Raw genomic sequence first — 27,511 nt, 5'->3', positions numbered from 1 at the left:
TGATGGGTTGAAAAACAAAGGTAAGTGGGAATTAAACGGTGGAAGGTTGTAATTGAATGAAAAGTGATTGTTAATAAAGAAGTTATATTTTGAGATAAATTTTGAATGCTAGAAGTAGTTATAATTTTGAGACGAAAGGATTCGATTTCTGCAAAACTCATTTGAATTTGGTGGTTTTTTTTTCATATAAATTTGTCAAAAGTTTAAAGGGTAAACATGGAACGATGAATTCGTACAAGTCTGATGTCACATATTTATGCAGATGCTCCAGCCTTGGAGATAGATAGATCGATAGATAAACCATGGGATTCACAATGTCTTATTCCCTCTGAACAGTATGGGATGGGATTCATGTAAACCTCGTGTTAGGAATCGGATCCAAACCGAAACACCCAGCGACCACATATGAAGACAAAGACTGACAAATTCAGGGCAGGATGCAAATCATGCAAAGTATCATTAAGCTTTACTTGTGACTTGTCCATCAAAAACGGACCCAAGAGTTTTAACATTTAGTAACACTGGAATCAGTGCCAACTGCCAAGGGCACATTTTATTATCTCTCAACAGCTCACGTAGTGCAATCTGGGGATCTCTGTAAAGAAGACGTGCAGAGTGGCCCTAGTTTACAATAGAAACCGAGTACAAAACCACAGATCAGCTTTTGTTCTGAGATCCTTCAACGCTCTTCCTTAGTGCCGATATGACCTCTCCTGGTTCAGCTGCTCCAAATATTGAGCTTCCAGCGACAATGCAGTTAGCCCCAGCAGATGCAGCCACATCAATGGTGGAAGGACCCAGACCACCATCAACCTAAAACAAAAAACAAAAACGAATATGTTTTGATAAAATGGAACTAAATAGCCCCCGAGCGTCTGTACGATTAAATCAGTGTGCTTTAGACAAGAATCATAAATAACATTGCACCACACTACACTGTGAAGAACATATTGTACCTCGATGTCAAGGGATGGGTACTTCTTTCTCAGGGCACGCACCTAACGCACCATGTTTCAAAATGATCAGAATAGTTGTAAAACATAGATACACAAAAATACAGTATAAACTATAAACAATCAGGAATACTAAATGGCACTTGATGCAGTAATAATACCTTTTCCATCATTTCTGGCATAAACTTCTGACCACCAAAGCCAGGTTCAACTGTCATAACAAGAACCAATTCAACAGGATTTTCTGCCTCCACCTGAAGAATTTGTTATCAATAGAACAATTGATGATGCGTGAAACTCACAGAGCAAGATATGCCCACAGCCTTAACTAGCATTGTCAGAAATCAGTTTCAGATAAGTGAGAGTGAAGTTGCTAGCCAACAATATGATTATAATGAATTCAATAGGAAAAAAAGGTTAGGCAGTAAATTGCTAGCTCCTTATCACAAGTATCTTGAGACCTGATCATTATTTTGTTAAACAAATGTCTCTTGATCTTCGATGCAGGTCATGCTGCAGAAAACAGACATGTAATGCTGGATATAGTGAACGGGAAGTTAGCTATGCCTGAACATGGGAAGAACAGGATTTGCTTATTTACCAATCAAAGAAATAACATGCAAAATATATTGCCACTAGAGTGGTACAGAATATACAGCAACCAGGACTGGTACATGATCACCGTTCAAGAGTTAAGATTCAGAACTACAGAGGGAATATGCCTGGATACTGAGAACAGGATAACTATAAATGAAACAAATTGCGCAGCTCGAGTGTAAATGAACATAAGCTTACTCCCAGTTTGAGCACTTATTGGATATGTTAAGAAAGGCATTTATGTCATAATTATGAACTGCGTGTGGAAATAGAGCATGGGATCTAGAGAAGTTATATTGAGCAATTACCAGGGGAAAAACTTCCTCCACAGGAGTGCCTGGCCTCAATGATACACCCGGTCGCATACCCTTTGCTTTGATACTTTGGATGAGTTCTTGCCAATTGTCTGCACCAGGTTTTTCGTAAGACAAGGAAAACCATTAACTGCTTCTCAACAATTATATATTTACCTCTGGATACTTCTATATGGAATGTGAAACCTGAGGCACCAGCTTTTGCTAATGGTTCTACATAATCCGAAGGATTGGTCACCATAAGATGGCAGTCCAAATATGCCCTAGAAAATTTCAGAATGGTGAGCATTATAGGTACATATAGGAACAAGAGTTAACAAGGTGAGTAAAAGAGCACCACCATACTTGGTGTGCTTCCTCAAGCTCTGAATCACTGGAGCTCCAATAGTAAGATTAGGAACAAAGTGCCTGCATATGTGAATTAGTTCTTTAGCACTACAACACCACCACTTCAATCGCCATTGATCTATCATATTCTGGTGTTTGCAATACATAAACTCACCCGTCCTGCAAGAGCATATGGAGAAAGAAACCATAGGTCAGCAAAAGCCAAGCTTCGCATTTTCGATTCATAATCAATAACACACAATCCTCTTGAAAAGGAAAAAAAGAAGTGAAACGTGATCACCAGAGAAATCAGGATTAACTGAAATTGTCACCATGAAAACCAGGCTGTTAGAATGAAGAGACAGAAACTAACGCACACATAACATTCTCTCATAGTCTTTGCTCTGAACATCTATGAGCTATGCTACACTAACTTTCCAGTAAGACATGAAACAGGATATGTCGAACAAAAGGTCATTTTGAACAAATATTATCAGATTCCTGCGATTTAGCACATATATAAGTGCATGGTAACTCCAAGCTAAAGCTCAATCCTAACCCTGACCAAATCATCCTACAAACCAAAGGGCACGCACGGTCAAAAGATTTGGGGGGGAAACCGGATACTACTAGAGCCACTGCTTTCGCGCGGATCAGAAGGTGGGGGGCGAGGCGAGAGGGGGATCGCACACGTTACCATGATGTCCATGTGGAGCCAGTCGGCGCCGAGGCGGACCATGCGGTCGGCCTCCGCGGCGAGGTTGGCGAAGTCCGACGAGAGCATCGACGGCGCTATCTTCGCCGCCGCCGCCGCCGCCATGCCTCCTGCTTGACCTGCTCCCGAACCAATTCCGATAGTGTTGGGTGGTGGTGTGTTTGGGGGGCGGCGCGAGTAGAAGTGCGGTAGGTGACGTTCTTCGGGTAATCGGCGGCCGCTGGGAATGGGAAACGAAGAGGTTCGGTCGTGTGTATGGCCCACTTGTCAGTGGCAGGGATTGTTTTCACGAATTATTATCTATTTTAATAATAAATTTAATAGTTTAAATAAAGAACTTTAAAGAAAAGCTTATAACAGTGAGAAAGTTTGAGTTTAGACTTTAGAGACGTGTACCAGATAATTCATCACAATAAGTCAATAACAATACGATGAATTAACCCAGAAGAACATGATTAGGCTGAATTAAAACAAAGTACTCAAAGCAGGCACGGCTGGTCGCTACTCGCTAGTTGCCAGCGTAAAAGTAGATCAGCAAGTAGAGCGGCGATTTATTTTTGTCCGTCCTGAAACACATGCCTTCCCAATCCGTCCAAAAATAAACGAACCACCATTCTAAAATAAATAAACAAACCTAGTCAATAAACATATCGAATATCGAGCAAACACAAGCACAGTTCAACATATCGACCATTGTGATATTTCTGACAATAAATATGTTCGGTCTCATTTGCATCAAGGCAGCGATTAGTTCAACAAAGCAGGTTGGGAGAATCCTGGTACAGAATAGAAGCAAGAAAGCACAGGCGTTTCTATCAAGTTCAGGGCATGATTCCCTGGCGTATCAGGGAGAATGTTCGAAGCAAATTTGTTGATGCAAATTTGCGGTAACTGAAGAACATAATCGTCGATCTAGTCCTTCCTCAGGTCGATGTACTCTCGCTTCGTCCCAGCTTTGTTGATGACAACTATCTCCAGCTTATCACCCTGCAATATTTGCATGCTTCGAGCGTCAGTAAAGTGGCAAATACGACGGTGTGAAACACATTACTGATGGGATTGCAGTACTGAGATGGTGAAACATACAGTGTAGATGTCCCTCTCAGTTGCCGATGCAAACACATCCTTCACTAAATCGACCGCCTCTGTCTCCGACAAAGGTGTGACGGCATCCTGCATGCATCAGAAATATTCTTAGGACTAGTGGAGCTATTCAAATCAGCAGTTGAGCACTTATTTCTGGGTGGCACATAAACTTGCATGTCAAATCAACCAGATGATCACATGACATGATCAATCATAATGCACATGCCAGGTAACAAACTAGTAAAACTTCAGTGCCTTACTCTTGCAGGGAGTAATAGTGGACTAGGTGATTTTAGTTGGTTGTCCAGCACTGGCATGATCAAAGCAGATCCTGTTCCCTGTGCACTGTAGCCAGTCCTCTCATAGGACCCAACTGCATCATAGGTGAAAACACATCCTTTCCCTGTGAAAATAAGATATGTGTTTATTAGCTATTAGAGAAATATATATGCTTCAACAAACACATAAAACATAAATTGGAAAAGGAGAAAAAACATAAATAAAAATCTGCACCTTACCTTCACTATCAAGCCCACCAAGTACATTGAAAGCATAATATGGGAAGAATCGCTTGTAGTACAGAGTGTTGGAGAGCAGTTGTGCCATGGCAGGGCAGCTCATCCTTTTATTGTGCTGGTGCTGGTACAGCTACAAAAACAAATGGGCAGCAATAATTTAGATAGCAATACTGGGAGCATCCTGAACATTCAGAAGTGCATATTTGCATTAGCTTGAACACTTCCAAGTGTATAAAACTATAAACTTCTTTACTAACAAATAATGCCAATAAATTGCAGCCTAGCCAGCTTAACAGAGTTCCTGACGAAAGGGAAGTTTGATTTGTGAAACTAACAGCTGACCAGCTAGGAGGCTGCGTAGAGAAGCAAACAGAAGGAACAAAAGAAAAAATATATATTTCTGACGCAAGATGCAAGTCAATCAGTTCATCTGCCTTTAGTATCAAAAATTATACTAGCAGCATTAAGTGCACAATAAACAACTATCATTTCTTGTATTGATATAACAACAAAAGGTCTAAACGAAAGTACAACCCTGTTACAGTGGAGAAGTTATGGCTCGGGAACTTACCAATTCTCTGGCAGCCAAGTTCTTGTGCAGAGCTTTGATATCACCTTGGAAGCCGGAAGATGCTAGTGCGCATTTGTCCGCTCTAAACACGAAAAAAAGAAAAAATGTCTTAATTTTGTATTATTGATAACGAGCATATTGGAATGTCATAGCAATAAAGAACAAGACTTCCTCCGTTTTTTCCCCGCAAAAAAAAATACTTCCTCCGTTTCACAATGTAAGACTTTCTAGCATTGCCCACATTCATTTAGATGTTAATGAATCTAGACATATGTATGTGTTTAGATTCATTAACATCTATATGTATATGGGCAATGCTAGAAAGTCTTACATTGTGAAACGGAGGGAGTAACACGCAGTGGCATGATTAAAGGTGCTCAGTAACTTCCATGCAAGCAGATAATAAATTTAGAAGAAAGTAACCTATAGCACCTCAAAAATATATCGGTGTAATCACAAACTAACCATGCCAAATAAAAGAAGTGCAGCGTATTATCACCAGTAGACTTAATAAACTAATTGGGTATTAGAGAAGTGCAGCGTATTATCACCAGTAGACTTAATAAACTAATTGTGTATTATCACGTAGTTAACAGTAGGGAACAATAAAAGCTTTTCTGAACATGTTTCTATAACAAGTTTGAAACTACAGAAGAAACTCAAGTAGTTCCAGGAGAAAGTAATATCACATGGTATGGTTCTATTGGACCAGATTCAGACTAGAATTGAGAACATGGAAAAGGCTCAACTAAATGAAGTCATCAATGTTAAGTTATACTTGTATGTAGTTATGTAGTGTACAGTAAGTGCTATCTACCCTTTTCACAAAACCATGCTTATGGAGACTACATTAGGTAAAATCGCCACTCACTCTTGGCAAGATTATGTGCTAAAAACAGAGGTACCACCCAAAAGAAAATCGATTTTCAAAATCACTGAACAAAGGTAAGCCGAGGTCACCAAGCATGGTAAAACAATCCCAAAAGACAAACAACATCAGCAATTTAAAACGACAAGCTTTCATTTCCTCAGCCTATGTTCATATCCCAGTGAATCATTCGAACAAACCATTCCTATAGATGAATGAAATAGTGTACATAAATGTTCTAACACTGCCTATCGAACACCCTAAGACAAGGGCAACACTAAACTCAAACAAAATATGAGCATACACTAGGAGTTAAACCCACGAGCACGACTACCCAACAATGTCTCTGTTCTATGGATCAAGAAAATTTACTGATTACATATCGTACCTTAATTGCAATACTGTAAAACCATGTTGTGTACAGACTGCACGAGTTAAAAAATAGTTGCCCTAAAATTACTACAATCAAGACCTTACGACAAGTAAACCCTACTTTATCTCCCCAAACCACCCCCCAAGAATCCAGCCACCAAACCCTAGCTAAATCAACCAAAGCCATCACCAAATCATCCCCCATCCCACCAACCAATTCGACTCCCAAGCGCATCACAAACCCACACAGCCCTCCCAATCAACAAACCCTAAGCCCAAAGCGGGCAGATCGGGGGCCGCGATTCGGCCGGGACTTACAGCTCGCAGATCTTGGAGTGGTCGCGCGTGAGGATGTTGTATCCGACGGAAAGGCGGGTATCGGCGGCCACCACGCAGTAGTCCGCGCCGGCGATGGCCACGCACGTCCTGCAGGCACACACACACCAACAACAACCCGCGGCCGTCGTCAGCGAGAGCCGGAGGAAACCACGGCGGCGGGCGGGGATCGAGTATGGGGGCTTACCCGCCGTTGTTCTCGTAGACCCAGTCGCCGCGCCTCGACATGGCCGCGATCGGGGAGCTAGGTCGTCGGCGGCGGCGGCTTGCTTGCTCGGGATGCGGCGGAGGAGTCGCCGGAGTGGAGGAGGAGGAGGAGAGAGAGTATTGGAAAGGACACGCCTCGCTGCGTTGCGCTTTTCTCCACCCTTGATCCGACTCCCACGAGGCCATGGGCCTTGGCCCAACTTCGTATTGGGTCTGGATATGGATCGGGCATGGGCCGGCCCGTGGTTTTTAATGGGCTTTTTAGCGAGCCCGCTTTCCATGGTGACGGTTGCGATTGCATTTATATCGTCTTGGGTTGAAATGCGAGCCCCCCCCCCCCCCCACCCCACCCCGCGTTTGAAACGAGGAAATTCAGTTTGGGATTCGATACAAAGGCCGGCGGTTTGGGAGAGCACCGAAATTTGGTCGATGAAATTCGAGTGAAATTTAACCCTGATGCATGGTACATGTATGGCCCTGTTTAGTTCCACACCAAACTTTCTCCAAACTTCCAAATTTCCATCACATTACATCACATCCAAAATTTTCCTACTCACATAAACTCTAACTTTTTTTCCAAACTACTTTCTCCGTTTCACAATGTAAGTCATTCTAGCATTTCTCATATTTATATTGATGTTATCTACTTAGATTCATTAACATCAATATAAATATGAGAAATGCTAGAATGACTTACATTGTGAAATGGGGGAATATCAACTTTCCTCAAACTTTTTCTCAATTTTAGGAACTAAATACAGCCTATGCCATTGAGTTTGGCTCTACTCTTTCGAGGGCTGCTATACGTACGATATGTTTTGTACAATAGTTGTACGATGAAACACTTCTCCAGTGTTTAACTGCTGTATATTTAGTCCCACATGGATAGATTTACCTTGTGTCGCTCCGCCCACATGCATACTAAAATAAATTGCAAAGCGAAGTAGTTTATGATGACATGTTTTGCAAAGCAAAGTTTATATTAAAATACTAATATAAAAAAATACAAGAGCTAAATACATGGTCTTACTCTTAGACATTGCACGGAAAAAAAAAAGCGACTAGCGTAACAAAGAATATGTTTGTGATGCCCAAATAAGATGGATTAAGATGGACATACCTCTTTGCATGCAGTCTAGATTAGTATCGTTGTAGATTAGATCAGACTGTCAGTTTAGATATTAACTTAGGTTTATACAGCATAAATAAGAAAACAGGTAAAAGAGGGCAAAGAGTTTGTAAACTTTGTATATGGGCTTCTGGGCCATGAAGGACTTGTATTCTCATCATGTATCCATGTTTCCGTGCCGTCTGTTTGGTTGCCGTATGTTCGGGCATAGTCAGCGCCGTTTTTTTGACAAATTGACCCTTTTGGAAAACTTATTTCGAAACTAACCCCTGCCAAAAACTTCAACCAAAAATAGGCCGTCGCCTCAGCGCCAAACACATTGGCGCTGACGTTGGCCGTGTCAACGCCAACGGGACTGGCGCTGACATTGTGCCACCGTGGCGGCCGGGCCGATCCCCAGCTGACGTGGCAGCTACCTCAGCGCCAACCGGACTGGCGCTGAGGTGGGACTTGGCCGCAACCCCCAAGGCCCAGACCAGCAAGCCTTCTGGATGGCTTGCGGGCTAGGACCTCAGCGCCAGCCATAATGGCGCTGACCATGGGACACTCAGTGCCAGCCCACCTGGCGCTGAGGTGGGACTTGGCCGCAACCCCCAAGGCCCAGACCAGCAAGCCTGCTGGATGGCTTGCGGGCTGGGACCTCAGCGCCAGCCATAATGGCGCTGATAGTGGGACACTCAGCGCCAGCCCACCTGGCGCTGAGGTGGGACTTGGCCGCAACCCCCAAGGCCTAGACCAGCAAGCCTGCTGGATGGCTTGCGGGCTGGGACCTCAGCGCCAGTCATAATGGCGCTGACTGTTGGAAACTCAGCGCCAGCCCACCTGGCGCTGAGGTGGGACTTGGCCGTTTCGGCCGTGGCCCAGCCCAGCAAGCCTTCTGGATGGCTGGGCTGGGACCTCAGCGCCAGGTGCACTGGCGCTGAGTTTGGACATGTCAGCGCCATTTAGCATGGCGCTGACGTCCCAGCCCTGCTAAACTTTAGCAAAACTTTGCACACAACAGAGGCAAACATCAAATCACAGAAATTTACAGGCAGTAATATATCCAGAGAACCATACAAAACATACATCCATCCATCAATCCCAACATCATTCCATACATCCATAGAATCCATCAATACATCCATATATGAAGTCCATATATATAAGAAATAAAAACATCCCATCGATCCTCGTCTATACATCCAGTCGAGTCCATACATCCAGTCCATACATCCATCGAACCATGCATCAAGTCCATCCATCTATCCATCCATCCATTGAACCATGCACTCACCTCTTCCTACCTCTAGTGCGAGGACGAGGCACGTCGGGGGTGTACCTCCAGTCCTGCGAAGGAGCCCGCCGGCGTCATGGTCGAGACGGGCCGGGCTGCGAGATATCCGGCTGTGACGACTCTGGTGCGTCCTCTAGCTGCGAGGGACCGAGCTCATCCGCCTCCTCTTCTCTGTCCTCATCCCCTTCTTCCTCCTCATCTCCTTCCTCCGCCTCTTTGTCTTGCTCGCCCTCCTCGTCACCCACCTCCCCTTCTTCATCCCCCTCTTGGTGGGCATGAGCATGTTCGACCACATCAGTCGACCTGCAGCCGAGCCTTGCTGCCAACTTCCGACATTGCTGCCGTAGTCTCTGCATAAAAAATAATCCATGTTAAGTTATCGCTTTTGGAAGAAAACACCGTAGTTTCATCTCTTTCCAACGATTACCTGTAGGGCGTTGCGGAGGGTGCCGCCCTCTCCTTCGGAGCCAGGAGCCGTGCCTAGCGCCACTCCCGCGTCGTTGACGGTCCGCAAGAGCTCTCGAGCCTGTAGGATTGAAATGAAGTAAGTCACAACATATATGGCATTGAAATGAAATAATATACAACATTAATGCTAGAAACTAACCACTCTGTCGCGAACAGGTCCCGTCTCGACCGTGGTACCTAGACGGGTACGAGTATCGTACTCGTTCTGCTCCTCAACATCCTCGGGGTCATCCGCTATGTCGGCTAGTGTCCAAGCCGGACGTAGGACAAGACGGTAGGTCCTGTGGAGCCACGCCAAGTACAAGTCGAACTCCGTCCCGTTGTGCTGACCCTGGTCTGGTACTCCATTCTCCTCGAACTTCTCCCATTGCGTGATATGATCCTGATGGTAGTAAGCCCAATCAGTCACCTTCTTGTTCTTCCGACGGTCCACCCTGCACGTATGCAAAATGTCCAACTCAAATATGTAGTAAATGTTGAAGTGACTGATTGGGCAAGCAAAATAAATTGTTAAGTGAAATTACTAACTTGTGTAGGTCGATACTCGTGGAGAAACGGTGCGGGATTGTTTGAAGCCTCCCGAATTGCCGCATCACGCGGTGGCACATCTGGAACTCCACTGCATAGAAGCAGATCAGTGGGCACCGTAGGGTCTTCAACGCATCCTCTATATGGCACATGGGATTTAGTTCTAGCTCGAGCACTTCCTGTGCCTGATATGGCATCCACACCACCTGCAGCAACAAAAATAAAACACATTGAAGCACATTTAGTACTATATAGTAAGAAACCATCTTCATGTGTGATAGAACCCCGAATAGCTTACATGTTCTGGCTGTAGGTAGTCCATCTCGTTTGTGTAGTGGTAGTACGCCAAATTCCTGCGGCCTACTACTGGAGATGGGACCGATTCCCACAGGTGAGCTACAGTGGGACGTCGGTCTGCATCCTGGTGCGGCCAAGCCTGATGGGTCCTCCACATGGGCCGACCAACTGGAAGCCTCATCCACATCCAAACCTGCGTCACATACGTTAGCTTCCAACATGTTAGCAAGAAATTGAAATGTTATGAAACATAACATGCGTGAACTTACCTGTAGCAACCAAACACAGCCTGCTAGGTTCGCGTCCCCGCCTTGCCTTCGGCAAGCATCACAGAGTTGCCGATACAACCAGGCTAGGGCAGCCGACCCCCAGCTGAAGGTACCCGCCTCATCCCAGTCCGCGAGCAACGGCAGCCACATCCAAGAAGCCATGTCTCCACCAGAGTCAGGGAACAGAATACTGCCGAAGATGTACAGCACGTACGCCCTGCAGTATCGCTGTACTGTAGCCTCGTCTGCCTCAGCGGGACACTGACCGAAGTTGGCTCGCAACCAACTCAAAGGAACCCCTGATGTCTTCGTCTGCCTCTGACCATCAGGTGCCACTGGAGGCTCCAGACCAAGGTACTCCTCGACCCTCTCCCTCCAGTTCCCCGACGCTGTGTCACCTGTAACCGGAAATTAAATGGAATCATTAGTAATTGCAAAAAAATTAACAAATGAATACGAAGACTCGTTAGTAATTCCCTGACGCTGTGTCACCTGTGACCGCCTGACCCCGGATAGGAAGACCCAGGATCATGGTGACGTCCTCCAGAGTGACCGTCAGCTCCCCGCACGGTAGGTGGAAGGTGTGTGTCTCTGGACGCCACCGGTCCACTAGGGCCGTCAGAGCAGCGGCGTTGTACAGAGGCACCGGTCGCTGCGCCATGGTCACGAACGCCAAGAGCTTCGCCCGCCGTAGGTACGGGACGTACCAGTCGTCGAACAGTATGTGCGCCGTGTGACCTCTGACTCGAAGGGTCTTCAAGCGCTGCATCAATAGACAAACATAATAACATAAAGTTAGCGACAATATATCATATACAAGGGTTGTGGAAAATACATCATGCAACTAGGAACTTTAATTTTGGGATTGAGCAAGAAAACTGAAAAGAAGATCTGTGTGTTTACATGCTCTGCTTTGAGGCTCCTGAACTTTGATTTGAGATATCTCTATGATGGATGATCTATCTGTACAAACTAAAATCAAAGAAGAAAAAATAAATTCGATCATAAAAAAAATGGAATATTGTTGATGCTAACCTCTCCGCTGGCAATCTGTGGGGCCCGGTGCTTCTCCTCGTAGAAATCCTCCAACCCCGGAAAGTGCTCCATCCTGCAAATGAAAATGGAATCATTAGTAATTGAAAAAATGCCAGGGTGTCTATCAGAAATTATACACACTTCTCTATTAGGACCGATCAACTTGTTTCTCAACATGTTGATGAACCACTCCCAGTTGGATGTATTCTCCTTCTCTACCAGAGCAAACGCTAAGGGAACAAGATGTAACCCGGCGTCGACCCCTATTGCCGTGAGCAATGTACCTTGGTATTTACCGGTTAAGAAAGTGCCATCAATTGCTAGCACCGGCCTCAAGTGCTTGAATGCTTCTATGGACTGGCCAAATATCCAATATGCACGTCCAAATACTCGCCTCTGTACTCCATCCACCATCCTGGACTTCTCGGGATGAGCCTCAACACGGAAATGCATGGTAGGGTTCTTTGCTTTGATGGCACGCATCAGTGTAGGCAAGCGAACATACGCCTCGTCCCAATCTCCCCAAATGACCTTCATAGCAACTTGCTTAGCACGCCATGCTTTGCCATACGTAGGCCGATAGTGCCATATTTGCTCAACTGCCTCGACAATCGCTGCTGGAGATAAAGTTGGTTCAGCTCGCACAAATGCCTGTAACCTGTTTCCAATAAACCTTGAAGTAAGTTGCAAATGCTTGCCGGTTACTTCCGCACTACAGCATGTGTGGTCTTCGCCCACCCTAGTCACCCGCCACCTATCTCCTCCACTCTTCCTTGCATTAATCTGCCATTTGCAATGGCGATCGAGACAAGCCACAGTATACTTTACTGACGCATTAGATTCCTTCACATGGTACGGCCGGTGGACACGGATAGAATAACTCTGTAGCCATATTTTCAGATCATCCATCGATCGAAACTCCAACCCCTTCCTTGGTTCATCACACATTGGTTCGAAGGCACCGTCATATTGTGGATCCCCATCAGCAATTGCTAGCCCAGATCTGGTAAGATCCTCGAATTGTGTTATTTCCGGGTTTCTACCCACCAGTTTCGCAAACACAGTCCTTTCATGCTCTGACATCTTACGCACTGGACGATCATCATCGGAGTCGGAAGCGGACTCATCCAATTCATCCTCTGTATCATACTCCAACCAGCCTGGGTTCAATCCACTGCGTATCATAGCCTCCTCACACTCCTCTCGGGTATAGAATTTCAGCCTAGCCAACTCCCTTAGGCCCATACTTACATTCTTACCATTCGCTTCTTCCTCAGGCAACTCCACATCATCTCCTACCTCCCGACCATCCTCAACATCTCCTTCCTCTCTTACCGGCACATTCTCCTCCACATTAACTTCCTCCCTTAACGGCACATTGTCCTCTGCATGTACTTCTTCCCTTAACGGCACATTCTCCTCTGCATGTACTTCCTCCCTTACCGGGTCATTCTCTTCCCTGACCTCCACATCCGCCATATCATTTACTCCCTCGCCCCCCTCCACGTCTTCCTCAATCAATTCTTCCTTCCTACTACACCTCTCCGACAGTTCGTGACAGCTAATGGGTGATTCTATAAGTTCTTTCTTCCCTATCCTACCATCTTTCTTCCATGCAAACACCTCAAGAGATTTGAAATGTGACCCCAATACTATATCTATATATGTTTGCCATTCGATCTCTCCATTCAAGTCTAACATAAATTTATGTGACATGACACCGCCGCCCACATCGTATCTCCCTTGCATACCAACCGACTCATCATTCCAATCCAATTCATGCTTGATGCGAGACATTAACTCCTCAAAGGTAGGCTTCGCAAAAAACACTAATTGTCTAACTGTCATTCCCTCAAATTGGCTTCCATGTGTACTTTCATCTACCACACAACCACCATAATGAAGCCGGACCAATCTATCCATCTACAATTTTAAACCCATGCATAAACATTAATTACTTGAAAATAATATGTAATTACCATTGCAATACCAATACTTCAAAAGCTAACAACATGTCTAATTTTTCCAATAAATAAGTACATTACTCAAATACTACACATTATTTATAAAAAAAAAACTCTACTCCTACAAATTACCTACCCTTCACCACACATCAACCCCTTTCAAACCCTCTCAATCACCACAAATCCATCCCACATCCTAGGCCATCACCACACATCCATCTCCCATCAAACCCTAGTGCATCACCAAACATCCATTCCAAATATATTTTGTCAAATGTATCAATAACAACCAAATAGATAAAGATATGCCACTTCCACACTTCATCCCCACCCATATTATCCATCTAATAATCCATCCTTAGCCAACTATTATCAAACCACGTCTACAACCAAAACAATGCAAAATATCCAATAAAACTTTGGGGAACTTAGGGTTTATAGAGGGGTTTACCTTCTCTTCCGATCCCAAACTCAATGTCGCACAAATCACCTTCGATTAGAGAGGTTTTTGGGGGAGATTGGGCGAGGAGAACACGGTGGCGACCGAACCCTAGGCGGGCGGCTGGGGAAAAAACGGAGGAAGAACTGGCTGGGGCGGCCTCGGCCGGGCTCTAAGTAGCCAAGGTCAGCGCCAACTTACTTGGCGCTGAGGTTGGGCACCTCAGCGCCGAAGCGGTTGGCGCTGAGGTAGCTGCCACGTCAGCTAGGGGATCGGCCCGGCCGCCACGGTGGCACAATGTCAGCGCCAGTCCCGTTGGCGCTGACACGGCCAACCTCAGCGCCAATGCGCTTGGCGCTGAGCCGACGGCCTAGTTTTGGTTGAAGTTTTCGGCAGGGGTTAGTTTCGAATTAAGTTTTTGAAAAGGGTCAATTTGTCAAAAAAACGGTAGTCAGCGCTCGTTTTTGGTATAAATTGTTATACTAATCTATTAGCATATTAGATAATAATAGTTTAGAATAATGATGGTAGTAGATAAGGTTTTATTTTTTCTGTGAGATTTTTTTAACTAACAAATTAAAAAGAAATATACATATGAAGTCATAGTTTCAAAATTTTAAATCCAGATTTGAAAACTTTCAACTCGAAATTTATTTTTTTTAAGTAAAATTTGAAAAACTTTCAACTCAACTTTAAAAACTTTCAACCCAGATTTGAAAACTTTCAACTCAAGATTTGAAAACTTTCAACTCGGATTTAAAAACTTTCAACTCGGGATTAAAAACTTTCAACTCGGATTTAAAAACTTTCAACTCAAAATTTGAAAACTTTCAACTCGAGATTTGAAAATTTTTAAATTAAGATTTTAAAAATTTTCAAGTCAAGATTTTAAAACTTTCAACAAAAAAAATTGAAAACACTTACTGCTGGAAGATTAAAATGTAATCATAAAAAAACGCAAAAAAAAAGAAACAGAAAAAAAATCACGGAAAAAAAGAAAGTGAAAAAAAAAAGAAAACGGTGGTAGGTTAGAGAAGAAAAAATCACGCGCGTGCGCCGCGTGGGCCATATGAGTCGGGAGTGCGTGCTGCCGGTGTCCGTGTGCGAATTAGGATTCTCGCGTCCGTTCGTACTAATTTCATAAGTGAGAATCGTACGTGAAGCCTACTATTTCCCCCGGCCAAAAAGGTGACATTGCAAGTATTGATAAAAATAACATGCACCCCAAATTATCTACGTGCACTTAAAAACTTGGGTAGTCATCTGTGGTCTAGTTGGTATAGTGTTGTGGAACGAGATCCTCTGACTTTGTGAAGTCAGAGAAGCACAGTACCTTGGCTTTGATCCATTCTCACCCGTAGCGAGATTAATCGATACAGTACTGCTGTTTTTCGCGTCAACAAGTACGCTACAGTATCAGTGAATAGTGAATTAGCACAATGGTTTTTACTGTTTTGTATTGTTGCTACAGCCAAAACTTCAAAACACTGTTATGTACCATAGCACCAGGCTTATTTTACTGTGTTTATCTGCCGTTCGCTTGCAAAGTCAAAGAGCCGGATCCGTAGGTGTTGTACATCCACGATTTCACGTCATGAACCAACTAAACTCTGCTTTTGATACAATTGATCGGTATATATACTACACGCCAAAAATCTCCCTGCAGTTTTTAGTAAGCGATGCCATTAACTTTTAAACATATATTTAATCGTGTAAATAAGTCATACTTGAAATATATATCTTCCATGATAAACCAAGTTAAAAAAAACTGATAACTACATAACTTTTTTAAAAAAAAAAGAATAATCTACATATTAAAAATCATCTATTAAAAACCTAAGGAACTTGGTCAAAACTCCGGTTTTCGAAAGCTGCTAATTTAATTCAAGCATTGGGAACAGTGGAACACACTGCCTATGAATCGTACTGTACATTGATTTGCTTGTACCTTGTATTGATTTCTGCATGATTCCTTGGTTTCTTTTTTTACACATTTACTTTTCCTTCACCAGATGGAATAATACACAGGAATACTAGCCTAAGGGCCTATTTAAATAGCAGGAATGAAAAAAAAAATTGAAGGAATAGAAAAATCACATAACTCTAACAAGAATGGAAGTGATTGAAGTGTAAAATAGATAATTGTAAAACACAGAACCGTTTGATTGAATCGTGGAAAAAAAACATAAGAATCGGATGAGAAAAATATACTTAAAGGGAAGTTTCATCCAAAATCTCTATAGAATTGTCCATTTCATATGAATTTTTTTTACGGAAGTTCCATATGAATTTTAAAGGATTGGATCATTTAATTCGAAGGCATTTATAGGAATTTTTTCAATAAAATTAAAATCCTTCAAAATTTCTATTTTTTTTCTCCGAATTAAAGGAGCCTAACTTTTTTTTTCTCCATGCATGATGCATCCACCACCTTCCTGACCTCTCCCTCTATATACACAGGCGCCACCAACAAAAGGCACACCAAAAAAAAATCTCACTACTGATCATCACATTCATCAGTGGAGTGCAGCTAGCTAGCTAGAGCTAAGCCAATCGAGATGATCGGGTGGGGCGACGTGTACAAGGTAGTGGCGGCCATGGCGCCGCTCTACTTCGCGCTGGGCCTCGGCTACGGCTCCGTGCGGTGGTGGCGCCTCTTCACCGCCGACCAGTGCGACGCCGTGAACCGCCTCGTCGCCTGCTTCGCCGTCCCCTTCTTCGCCTTCGACTTCGCCGCCCGCATCGACCCCTTCGCCCTCAGCTACCGCGTCCTCGCCGCCGACGCGCTCTCCAAGCTCGCCGTCGCGCTCGCCCTCGCCGCCTGCGCCGCCGCCGCCTCCACCCGCTGCTGCGGCTCCGGCGGAGGCAAGCGCGGCGGCGGCGGCGGGTTCTCGTGGTGCATCACTGGGTTCTCGCTGGCGACGCTGAACAACACGCTCGTCGTCGGCGTGCCGCTGCTGGACGCCATGTACGGGAAGTGGGCGCGCGACCTCATCGTGCAGATCTCCGTGGTGCAGACCATCGTCTACTTCCCGCTGCTGCTGCTCGCGTTCGAGGTGAGGCGCGCCACCACGGCGGCGGCGGCGCCGCCGCCGCCGCCGACGGGGACCGACGACGACGACGTGGAGGACGGCGCCGCCGCGGCGGCGACGGCGGCGGCGGCGAGGCGGTCGCTGTGGCCGCTGGTGAGAGCGGTGTGGCTCAAGGTGGCGCGCAACCCGAACGTCTACGCGGGCGTTCTTGGCGTCGCGTGGGCGTGCGTCACAAACAGGTGTGCCTACGTAAGCGACTGCATGCATGCAGAAATTCTCGTTTTGTCCGAGTCTCTCATTTTACTAGGTGATTCCCGCGCTTTGCTGCGGAAGTTCCGAAGTAACTTTTAATATGTTTTTAACAGGGATGGATCCAGCGTAGGTGCTGTGGGACTCGAGTCCCCCTACCCCGCTTAATCGCATTAGTAATTTTATGAATTTGTAGTAGTAATAAACCAACATCATTATCAAAACAAAATCAGTTTGCTGGAAATGTAAGATTCTCTAGTCAAAATGTTAGTAAAAAAACACATTAAACAGGCCATAGGAAAATGTTTATATATAGCCTACTAACTGAGCTTTCTTTATTAATTAGTACTCTATAAAAGGGACAATCAAAGTGGATCGGAACAAATACAACCATTGTTAGTGGAACGGCTGACATGAACTTGTAAACCATATTTTTGTTAATTAAAGTAACTTGATTTGACTACAAGCATCTCTCATGTTTGCCCCATATTAATCAAGAATTGAATACAAGTAAAGCAACACACTACTTGAATATGTATTGGACGACAGTCCAATCAGGCACATATATATGGAGAACAACTTTGGCAATTTGCCATAAAGTTGTCTGATTCAAATCAGGAGAGAATGTTTGCTGCAAATGATCAGATATGTACCTTTAATCAACCCCCCCCCCCCCTGAAAAACTTGCATATTACGCTTGTTTAGGCTATGGCAGATTATTCCAAGATCCTGTTCCCAAATCAAACGATGAATTCTCGAGAGATTTGCAGGGAATTATCTTTATTTGTGGCTTGATTTATTGTGACTGTCGTTCTTGCTTTGCAGGTGGCATGTCGAAACGCCAAGCATCATAGAGGGGTCAGTGCTGATCATGTCCAAGACCGGGGTTGGACTCTCCATGTTTAGCATGGGTACGTAATTAACCAATTAATAATCAGCTATCACACGACTTGATCATTCCTAACTTCTTTTATAATAAATATGCAGATTAAATTTTTTACGTAAAATGATGTGGTATTAACGTATGATTGATTGAGTTTTAATTATTACAAACTAAAAAAATAAATTAATATAATATTTTAGAGCAACTTTCATATATAAAGTTTTCGCACGAAACACACCGTTTAGCGGTTTGAAAAGCGTGTCACGAAAATTTTTATCTTCATCCAACTCTTGTTGGAGAAATGAACGGGACCTAAGGACTAATGAACAAGAAAACGCTGTACTCTCCTAACTGAAATCTGCATTTGATTTGTTTGTGTTTGTACTCTCCTGTACTGTGCAGGTTTGTTCATGGCGTTGCAGGACAAGATCATCGTCTGCGGCGCCGGCCTGACCGTGCTGGGCATGGCGCTGCGGTTTGTCGCCGGCCCGGCCGCCACCGCCGTCGGCGCCTTCGCCCTCGGCCTCCGCGGCGACCTCCTGCGTCTTGCCATCATACAGGCATACACACATTTACACGAAATTCATTCGCCAAGTTCTTTTTTTCTTCTTTCACCTGAAATTTGTCTGAATTCAAACGGATGCATGCATGACACAAGTCCTCACGATGAAACTGCTCGTGATGAACAGGCTGCGCTTCCTCAATCCATCACGACGTTCGTGTTCGCAAAGGAGTACGGCCTGCACGCCGAAATACTCAGCACAGCGTAAGTAGACAATCTTATATACGGTTTAACTGGATTTCACTGAACTTCTTTAGTTTGATCTGCTTCAGTACCTTCTGTCAAATTTATCTTCCAGGGTTATATTCGGGACACTGGCGTCATTACCGGTGTTGATCGTGTACTACATTGTTCTAGGCTTCATACGATGATCGGATTAAGTTTTTTTTTTTGTTTTTGTTTTTTGGCACGTCAGAATCAGAGTGCAATGCAAAGTAGCATGGCATGCCATCAAGCTTTGTATCACTATTGATCGAGCTATGTACTTACAGAATCTGTACTTCTGATCTTAGGTAAATAATATTAAGCACTATTTACTCGATGAATGATGCAAAAAAAAAATCTGATGCAGCAACTGCAAATCAAAGTACAATAGTACCCAAATCAATAGCTAGATACAGTATATGTGCTCTACAGTGGAAGAAGAGTTCAGAACTTCAGAGTTCAGATACGAACGCCATCTCTTCAACCTCTGACATACTCCTAATGGACATGGTAGGTAGCATCTGATAATTAATGCCAATTAAGCAGCACCAAAAATTGTTCGGATTCCATATATTGATCATCTGATACTGCAAAATTTTGTGCGAGTGGTTTAACGAGCATTGAGTAAGCTTGCACTCATGCATGTTTCTTCAGATTCGTGTTCCATTTTGTGAAGTGCCTCTGAATTTTTGTGGCATTAATTATTCTGGTTGTCCCAGAGCATCGATCAAGCTAGCTACTTCTGCCATTGTTGGCCATCATCGATTCTCTTCTCGACCAAGAATAATACTTATCACTTTCCACAAATTTGCTTTCGCTTGGCCTTAGGACAAATGCGTTTTTTTTTTGTCTGTCAGGACGTCATGAATTGACATGATGCCATTTGATTTGAATGTTGAAATGCTACAAGAATGACCTGTTTGGAGGAGCTTTAAATTCTGAAAAGCAGCTGTTTGGTAACCAACTTCTGAGAATTTGGAAAAGCTCTGAAACCCAGATTCTCAGAAGCTGTAGACTGTTTGGGGCAGATTCTAGCAGAAGAGCTTTTTGGAAAAAGCTGCAGCTAGGACAAGCTCTCCCAAACAGGGCCAATTGGCTTCTACTCCATCACTAAGCCTCAAATTGATTTGAATGTTGAAATGCCTCAAATTCATTGTTGACGAATCCTTGTTTGTTTGGGGTCAGACGAGGCCCCGACAAAATTCCAAAATCATCTGGTAAAACATTGGTACAATTCAAGGTTCACGGTGCCATGTAATGGATCTGACTCCAATAATATCCTTCGCTGCTAGCTTCATCCCTGATATATGATAAATGAATAAATTACATATTGGATCACTTTTTATAATAGTTTTAATTTGAACTATCTTGAACTAAGTTTTCACTTTTTTTAGAACAAAGTTTTTACTTTGGACCGGATAATATTTTCTTCTTTGTTACGCCTATTTCCCTTTGGACCGGATAATATTTCCTTTCCGTTACACCCTGGGCCACCCACATAGTTCTCCTTTCACCTCCCCTCGCGTGCCTCTATCATTGTTGCTTAACCAGTGGAACTGCATCTTAGTGGGGATAATTAAGGGCTGCTATGTTCCATTTATTGTATATCCCGAGTGATTTCTCCACTAAGATGGAAAATGGAAATGGATTGTTAACCCGACAAAAAAAGATATGAACTACTTTAGGAAAGCAAAAGGAGTGGTGATTATGCAAAACTTGGTGTAATTTCACATCAACGTAGAAACTGCATTGACGAAGCCACCTAATTTAGTTATTATATATATAGTGCGACATTGGGTGGCTTTATCCATTCTAGGCAGCAACTTCCAATTAGGAGTGTTATTGCTAATTAATTTGCTATAGGCACAAGTGGGTGTGGGCTTTTTGTTTATGCTGTAGACCAGGCCCAGAATAGCCCAGAGTAATTAAGCCCATGGTGGCTAAAACCCGGCTCCAAGAGCCCAAGACAGGTTGCCCGCAAGAGAGATATGAATCTAAATATTTTTTTATATTGAAATTTAAATCTTGAGTTATTATTTTCAATAGTTTGTCGGCTATGGGAAATCCTGATGCCAATATTTTCAATAGTACATGTCAATATTTAAAATTTAGGGAAGGATCGATAATATAGCGGTAAGGTTATGGATGCATGATTATACCCGTCAAGATTTAAATCATAGCGCTCATGAATATTACGAACACATTGGTACATTTTTAATAAGATTTAATATTAATCTTGTATTTTCCATGTGTGTTAAGGGTATTCACAAATGTGAGTGTGGTGTGCATACGCAGTGTGCACCAGTGTATGCGCACTATTTATAATCAAGAAAAACTAGAATTGATTGTTTTTTTTGTTATATATAGTCATATTACTTGTTTTTTACATGTATTCGTATGCTTCAAATTAATTACCGTTACAGATTTATTGTAAGTCAAACATTTCAGCCTCTTATCATTATTTTATACAAATTTAACATTATAAGATTTTTATTTTTACATTCGTTATCAGAAAAACTTTCATGATGTATAATTCACTTGTTGTCAAACTGTATGGATTATTAAAATTAATGATAACGAATTAGAGATAGACATGATTGATATAGTACGCACAATAACAATAAAAAGTTTGAAACGAATGGAATATTTAACTTCTCTAGACTCCCTTGTTTTCTCAGACGAGATGACAAAAAACTGTCCGGAAAATATCCTGCAGGGGCGTAATATTCGGCCATTTACTACAGTGGTTAATAATACACCAACAAGTCAACAACAAAATGCAGTTAGCAGACAGCTGCGCAATTACGTTGCGTGTTTGCATACAAACCGATAATTGATTAACAAAGTTAATGATGCAAGCACAGGCGTTAGCTGCAACCGTAAGTTGACTTAAATGAGAAAGAATTTGAGATCGAATCGTTTAGTCGCTGTCAGCATGTGTACCACACCTCTCCCGTACTGCCGGCGTGCTCAGCTAATGCTCGAAGCCTCGAAATCAGCAAAAAGGATTAATAAAATACCATTTACTAAATAAACTACACCATGTAAGCAAATAACTAGTAATAAAATGCCGTCTGAATTGGTTTGATTGGTGGGGAAAAATATTAAAATTATGTAAGATTTGGATCATATTAGAAAATTTCTCCTATTTGGTGCTTTAAAATAAAGCTCCAAGAATCCTATGAAATGCTCAAGAAAAAAAAAAGATAATTCGAAGGAAAGTTAGCATGACGTTGAACTGTATGAAAACCTTTTCTTTTTGAGTCTTTTTATTCATTCTTTAAGAGTGTTCATAATTATATTATTCCTCTTATATTTTCTCTCTACAACTTATATGAAACTAAAAATTCTTTTAGTTTTCATATACTCATTTTTTTTGCGGGAAAGTTTTTTTTTAATATACTCTCTTCCTACAAATCGAATGATACTTATATAAATTAATTATTAAAAATCCAAATCCTTTTTTTTAAAACGGAATAAACCCTTACCGTATCATACGGTTAAAAGGACCCTCAAACATTTAGGATATTTAACTATTTATTACCACTCTTATATATGATAATTAACCATTTATCACTTAGATCCACATGTTACTTATGCATAAGGCCCCACATATCATTGACACATGGTTGCCAAATGGTTAAACGCCAAATCTAAGAGTTAAAATAAAAAGTTAAATGCCCCCCAATTTTAGAGCGGAAATGCTACTAGGAGAGCCCTCGCCCGCCCAGAGCGATCAGATTTCCCACCCCCTCCCTTCACCTGGTTTTCTTTTTTAGCATCGTATTACTTTTCTATTTTAGTAAATTTATGTACCTAAAGTTTATATACCTCAAGTTTACACATCTAAAGTTTAGAGACCAAAAGTTTATAAATCAAAAGTTTATATATCCGATTCAAATTTGAATTTGAATTCAAATATTTTTTATATATAGTATTTCTATACATCTAAAGTTTATACACCTAAAGTTTATATAACTAAAGTTTATATATCCGATTCAAATTTGAATTTGAATTCAAATATTTTTCACATATAGTATTTCTATACATCTAAAGTTTATACACCTAAAGTTTATAGACCTAAAGTTTATATACCCGGTTCAAATTTGAATTTAAATTATATCCGATTCAAATTTAAATTTGAATTCAAATATTTTCTATATATAGTATTTCTATACATATAAAGTTTATACACCTAAAGTTTATAGATCCAAAGTTTATAAGTCAAAAGTTTACATACCCGATTCAAATTTAAATTTGAATTTAAATTTTTTATACATAAATTTTTCTAACTTTTTATTTTTTAAAAACTTTTTTATGGTGTACTGTAGTAGGAAGAGAAGAAAGGGGGAGGAAGGGGAGAAGTGGGAGGAGTGCCTACAGCGGAGTGGGGGGATCCAATCGCCTGGCGATCGATCGCGCGTTAGGCCCCCCATTTTAGAGGCGTTTTCTAGTCAGTTTGATGAAATTTGAGCAAAAAAACGCCGTAGCCTGACAGCCTCCCCTCCCCTTCGCCTCGTTCCTATCGCCTCTAGTGCCCACCACCACCCCCCAACGCCCCCGCCGCTCTCCTGATATCCACTAGTGGCCACGCCGCGCCACCCCCTACCCCTCGCCACGCCGCGCCACGCCACGCCTCGCCCATCTCCTCCCTATAAACCCCCCCGCGCCCCCAGCTGCTCGGGCGGCGGCGGCGGCGGCGCGAACTCGAATCTCTTCTGTCCCCTTCCACCACCGTCCCCCCACAGGAGATGCTGCGCTGCCACACGCCGCCGCAATGCCGCCTCGGCGCGGGCGGCGCGGGCGCGGGGGTGCTGCTGAGGCAGCGGAGCGAGGTGGCGGTGCGGTGCCGCGCGCAGCAGGTGTCCGGGGTCGAGGCGGCGGCGGGGACACCGGCGGCGCGGGCGGCGGTGGAGGGTGGGGAGAGGACGAGCCTGGCGGAGCGGCTGCGGCTGGGGAGCCTGCTGGAGGACGGGCTGTCGTACAAGGAGAGCTTCATCGTGCGGTGCTACGAGGTGGGCATCAACAAGACGGCCACCGTCGAGACCATCGCCAACCTCCTCCAGGTGCGCCCCCCACCACCCATGCCGGGATTCCTCCCCGTCTCCCAAAGCTACTCTTCGCTGGTCAGATTCGTGCTCTCCGTGGCTCGATTTGGGGTGGAGTCCTCTCGGATTGCGAAATGTGCTGCGGCCACGGTTTGTGTTGGGGGGGAGTGGAAGCATCGTCTTCGTTCTTGTTCTTGATAGATTCGGTGGTTTGGATCTGAATTTAGACAGCTCCAATTTCTCCGTACAATTATAATCCGACCTCATTTGCTGTGATGTGACAAGATTTAGTAATACTAACTTTCCTCAAATCCGTGGGCTATCATTTGCGTAGATTGAGCTAGAGCTTTGATAAAGTCAGGTTGTTCTAGTCTTATTCTAGTCGATGTCTTTTTTGCTTTTATTTATATTTTCTGGCAATTAACAAATCCTGAGCCGGCGAAATCGCCCATCGAAATTTCATGGGCATATGCTTGCATTCCTAGGTGGTATCACACTCCTTTCTAATGCTGATTTTCTTGTCCATGTGTAAATATAATAAAGCTATAATTCCTGAATTATTATGCTTAAATACCTGATAAGTACTTCCAATAGGGGTTGTGTATCATGTCAGTTTAGGTAGTTCTGTTCTGTGTGTCTGGATGAATGTGCGTGGCTGTTAAAAAAATATTGAAATTCTGATTTTTGAGTTCTACTTTGGCATCAAATCATGCAAACAAGTCAAAATATGACTGGGCGTATATCGAGCTAGTTCTGGTGGAATATAGTGGATTGAATATAATCTTGATTTAAAAACTAAGGCAGTATCAAATGGAATGCTTTTTTTTCCTGAAAACTTCTGATCATTGAATTTGAAAAATTGATAACCAGTGGTAACAATACGTGTTTCCGCGTTCCAGAAAAACAATAAGTGTTTCTGCTTCTATTAGCATTTTTCTTAGCTATCAGTGTTGGCTTTATTTATATGAAGAACACTGTTGAGAAGCATCTCATTATTTTGTTTGTACTATGAGCTTTTAATGGTAAGATTTCTTGTAAATGCAGGAGGTAGGGTGTAACCATGCACAAAGTGTTGGGTTCTCCACTGATGGTTTTGCCACAACTACCACAATGAGAAAACTTGGTCTAATTTGGGTGACCAACCGAATGCACATTGAGATCTACAAGTACCCAGCATGGTAAGTTTTCAGGATTGCATCGAACATTGCTCCCACCCTTGTTTTTTTAGCAAGATCTAGTTCTGACTGGTGGTTCTGCTCTGGTCAGGGGTGATGTTGTGGAGATTGAAACTTGGTGCCAAGAAGATGGAAAGATCGGTACTCGTCGTGATTGGATCCTTAAGGATCTGGCTAATGGTGAAGTTATCGGCAGAGCTACCAGGTACTTATTGCTCAAGTATAAGAGTATTCATAATTACATTATTTTGAAAGTGGTTGCCTGATGTGCATTCACTCAACCATGTTGTGCATGCTGGGATTCTGAATAGGTATTGAGGGGGTCCACTGGTGATGTCTTACATGTTTTAACTTAATATTTCTCACCTCTTTACTTTTCTCCCCACCTTATTTCCACTTATTACACCTACACTTCTCCAAATGAATTCAACCAAGGTAAGCCTGTAAAATAGGAAAACTCAGGTACTAGATTTTAGCAATCTCAAAAGAGAGCGTGAATCGAAACACTGGAATTTTTTTTAATGCCCAATGATCTTGGTGCTTGTCTTATGCTTGAATGTTCTTACACTTGCTGGCTGGCAATTGTAGCAGCCTTAATTATTCGTTCTTAATGAGTGAGACCTGCTAATGATTAATTGGAACTTAGTAGTTTGTACTGAACGAACCGTTCTCTTTTGGTGGAAAACAACAAACATTTTCATTATTTAGTGTTTACAGTGTAACACAGCCATATCTTCTTGTTTGTCCAGCAAGTGGGTCATGATGAACCAAAATACACGCAGACTTCAAAGAGTGAGTGATGACGTGAGGGATGAGGTTTTTGTACACTGTCCAAAGACTCCAAGGTAAACCTCCTCTTGTACTCATTTAGCCACAGTTTTCTTGCACATGCACATTTTTGTTGCTTTGATGCATCTCTGTTTTTACTCTTCAATTGAGCCACAGATTCCCTTTCTTTAACTTGGCTCTGTTAAACACACTTGGATACATATTCAGTGGTTTTGAATTACTCGAGAATCAGAAGAATATGTTTTCTTTGTATTCGTAGTTGCAAATAATTCATTGGTAGCTTGACTGAAGATTGTACATGTATTTTCTCAAATGACTGTTATGGTATAATAATTATTGTAACAAGCTACCATTGTGCAGATTAGCATTCCCCGAGGAAAATAATGGCAGTTTGAAAAAGATTCCAGTTCTTACTGATCCTGCACAGCACTCAAGACTAGGCCTAGTGGTTAGTTCTCGTCTCAGAATGCGGTTCTTTTGCTCTGTCCCTAAACAATTCTGTGCTGACATATATTAATTTCTGTATTGCAGCCAAGAAGAGCTGATCTGGACATGAACCAACATGTCAATAATGTCACTTACATTGGTTGGGTACTTGAAGTAAGTTTTCCATTATCTCAGTTTTGCTACCAGTTAACTGTTCTTGCTTCATGTGACAGGCTGACAGCCCTCTCCTGGCTGTAATCTTACTTTGAGCAGTTATCATCCTTGTTGATTTGTGATGATTTCTGATCTCTTTCTTTTTCCTTCTAAATGGCAGAGTATACCTCAAGATATTATTGATACACATGAGTTACAAACAATCACTCTTGACTACAGAAGAGAGTGCCAACATGATGACATAGTAGATTCACTTACTTATATCGAGGAAGGAGAGGAGAAGAGTTCCAATGGATCCGCATTTGCTGCACCGCACCCAGAAGAGCAGCGACAGTTCTTGCACTGCTTAAGATTTGCTGGGAACGGGAACGAGATCAACCGTGGGCGCACCGTGTGGAGGAAGCTAGCTAGATGAATTCCCTAGTTTTGATCATACAGTCATATGTATTCTGATCCTTCCATTTGTTCCATCATTTTGCTCTTGGTGTCTGGCATAGCCCTTTCAGAGAATCGGTTGTACCCCAAATTTTGTGTTAATTTGTTACCTTTGTAATGTACCGTGGTAACAATTACAGTTTGTGACATTCGTCTTACCTGAAGTTGTGCGTTGCTGTATACTTTGTACTAGTAGAATCAGTGTTTATGAATCTTCAAATAATTCTATCGGCAACAGATAGCAATGGCATGCCAAGTTTGGTTC

At 42.9% G+C, this 27,511-nt stretch overlaps 4 protein-coding genes and 1 pseudogene across 5 annotated transcripts; 2 read left to right on the top strand and 3 right to left on the bottom strand.

Moving 5' to 3' along the window:
• Window positions 1-419: 419 nt before the first annotated feature.
• LOC4347508 (ribulose-phosphate 3-epimerase, cytoplasmic isoform-like) lies at window positions 420-3,128 on the bottom strand. Of its 2 annotated transcripts, NM_001403868.1 has the most exons (8): window positions 2,889-3,128; window positions 2,367-2,371; window positions 2,210-2,272; window positions 2,021-2,127; window positions 1,859-1,956; window positions 1,115-1,207; window positions 957-998; window positions 420-813 (listed from the first exon to the last, which is right to left on the bottom strand). In NM_001403868.1, exons 1-8 carry the CDS (start codon window positions 3,009-3,011, stop codon window positions 658-660), a joined length of 687 nt encoding a protein of 228 aa, NP_001390797.1. In that variant the 5' UTR covers window positions 3,012-3,128; the 3' UTR covers window positions 420-657. The 2 variants fall into 2 exon arrangements, with proteins under 2 accessions (NP_001390797.1, XP_066159977.1); XM_066303880.1 differs by lacking the exon at window positions 2,367-2,371 and having other exon boundaries at window positions 436-813; window positions 2,884-3,079.
• Window positions 3,129-3,433: 305 nt separating this feature from the next.
• LOC4347507 (proteasome subunit beta type-1-like) lies at window positions 3,434-6,997 on the bottom strand. The gene is made up of 7 exons (NM_001403866.1): window positions 6,845-6,997; window positions 6,640-6,747; window positions 5,082-5,163; window positions 4,511-4,640; window positions 4,253-4,395; window positions 3,993-4,079; window positions 3,434-3,893 (listed from the first exon to the last, which is right to left on the bottom strand). The coding sequence occupies exons 1-7, from the start codon at window positions 6,883-6,885 to the stop codon at window positions 3,819-3,821; spliced, it is 666 nt and encodes a 221-aa protein (NP_001390795.1). The 5' UTR covers window positions 6,886-6,997; the 3' UTR covers window positions 3,434-3,818.
• Window positions 6,998-8,431: 1,434 nt separating this feature from the next.
• On the bottom strand, window positions 8,432-13,789 carry LOC107278870 (uncharacterized; annotated as a pseudogene).
• Window positions 13,790-16,736: 2,947 nt separating this feature from the next.
• LOC4347506 (probable auxin efflux carrier component 5b) lies at window positions 16,737-19,540 on the top strand. The gene is made up of 5 exons (NM_001422803.1): window positions 16,737-17,540; window positions 18,376-18,461; window positions 18,836-18,993; window positions 19,123-19,199; window positions 19,294-19,540. Exons 1-5 carry the CDS (start codon window positions 16,828-16,830, stop codon window positions 19,364-19,366), a joined length of 1,107 nt encoding a protein of 368 aa, NP_001409732.1. The 5' UTR covers window positions 16,737-16,827; the 3' UTR covers window positions 19,367-19,540.
• Window positions 19,541-23,761: 4,221 nt separating this feature from the next.
• On the top strand, window positions 23,762-27,511 carry LOC4347505 (oleoyl-acyl carrier protein thioesterase 1, chloroplastic). The gene is made up of 7 exons (XM_015756174.3): window positions 23,762-24,265; window positions 25,292-25,425; window positions 25,514-25,627; window positions 26,172-26,267; window positions 26,572-26,659; window positions 26,743-26,811; window positions 26,972-27,511. Exons 1-7 carry the CDS (start codon window positions 23,951-23,953, stop codon window positions 27,224-27,226), a joined length of 1,071 nt encoding a protein of 356 aa, XP_015611660.1. The 5' UTR covers window positions 23,762-23,950; the 3' UTR covers window positions 27,227-27,511.

Source organism: Oryza sativa, chromosome 9, assembly GCF_034140825.1.
Source record: "Oryza sativa Japonica Group chromosome 9, ASM3414082v1".
In the NCBI taxonomy this organism is placed as follows: Eukaryota; Viridiplantae; Streptophyta; class Magnoliopsida; order Poales; family Poaceae; genus Oryza; species Oryza sativa.
The sequence above is the reverse complement of the archived record's forward strand: the minus strand, read 5'-3'. Positions and strand labels throughout refer to the sequence as shown.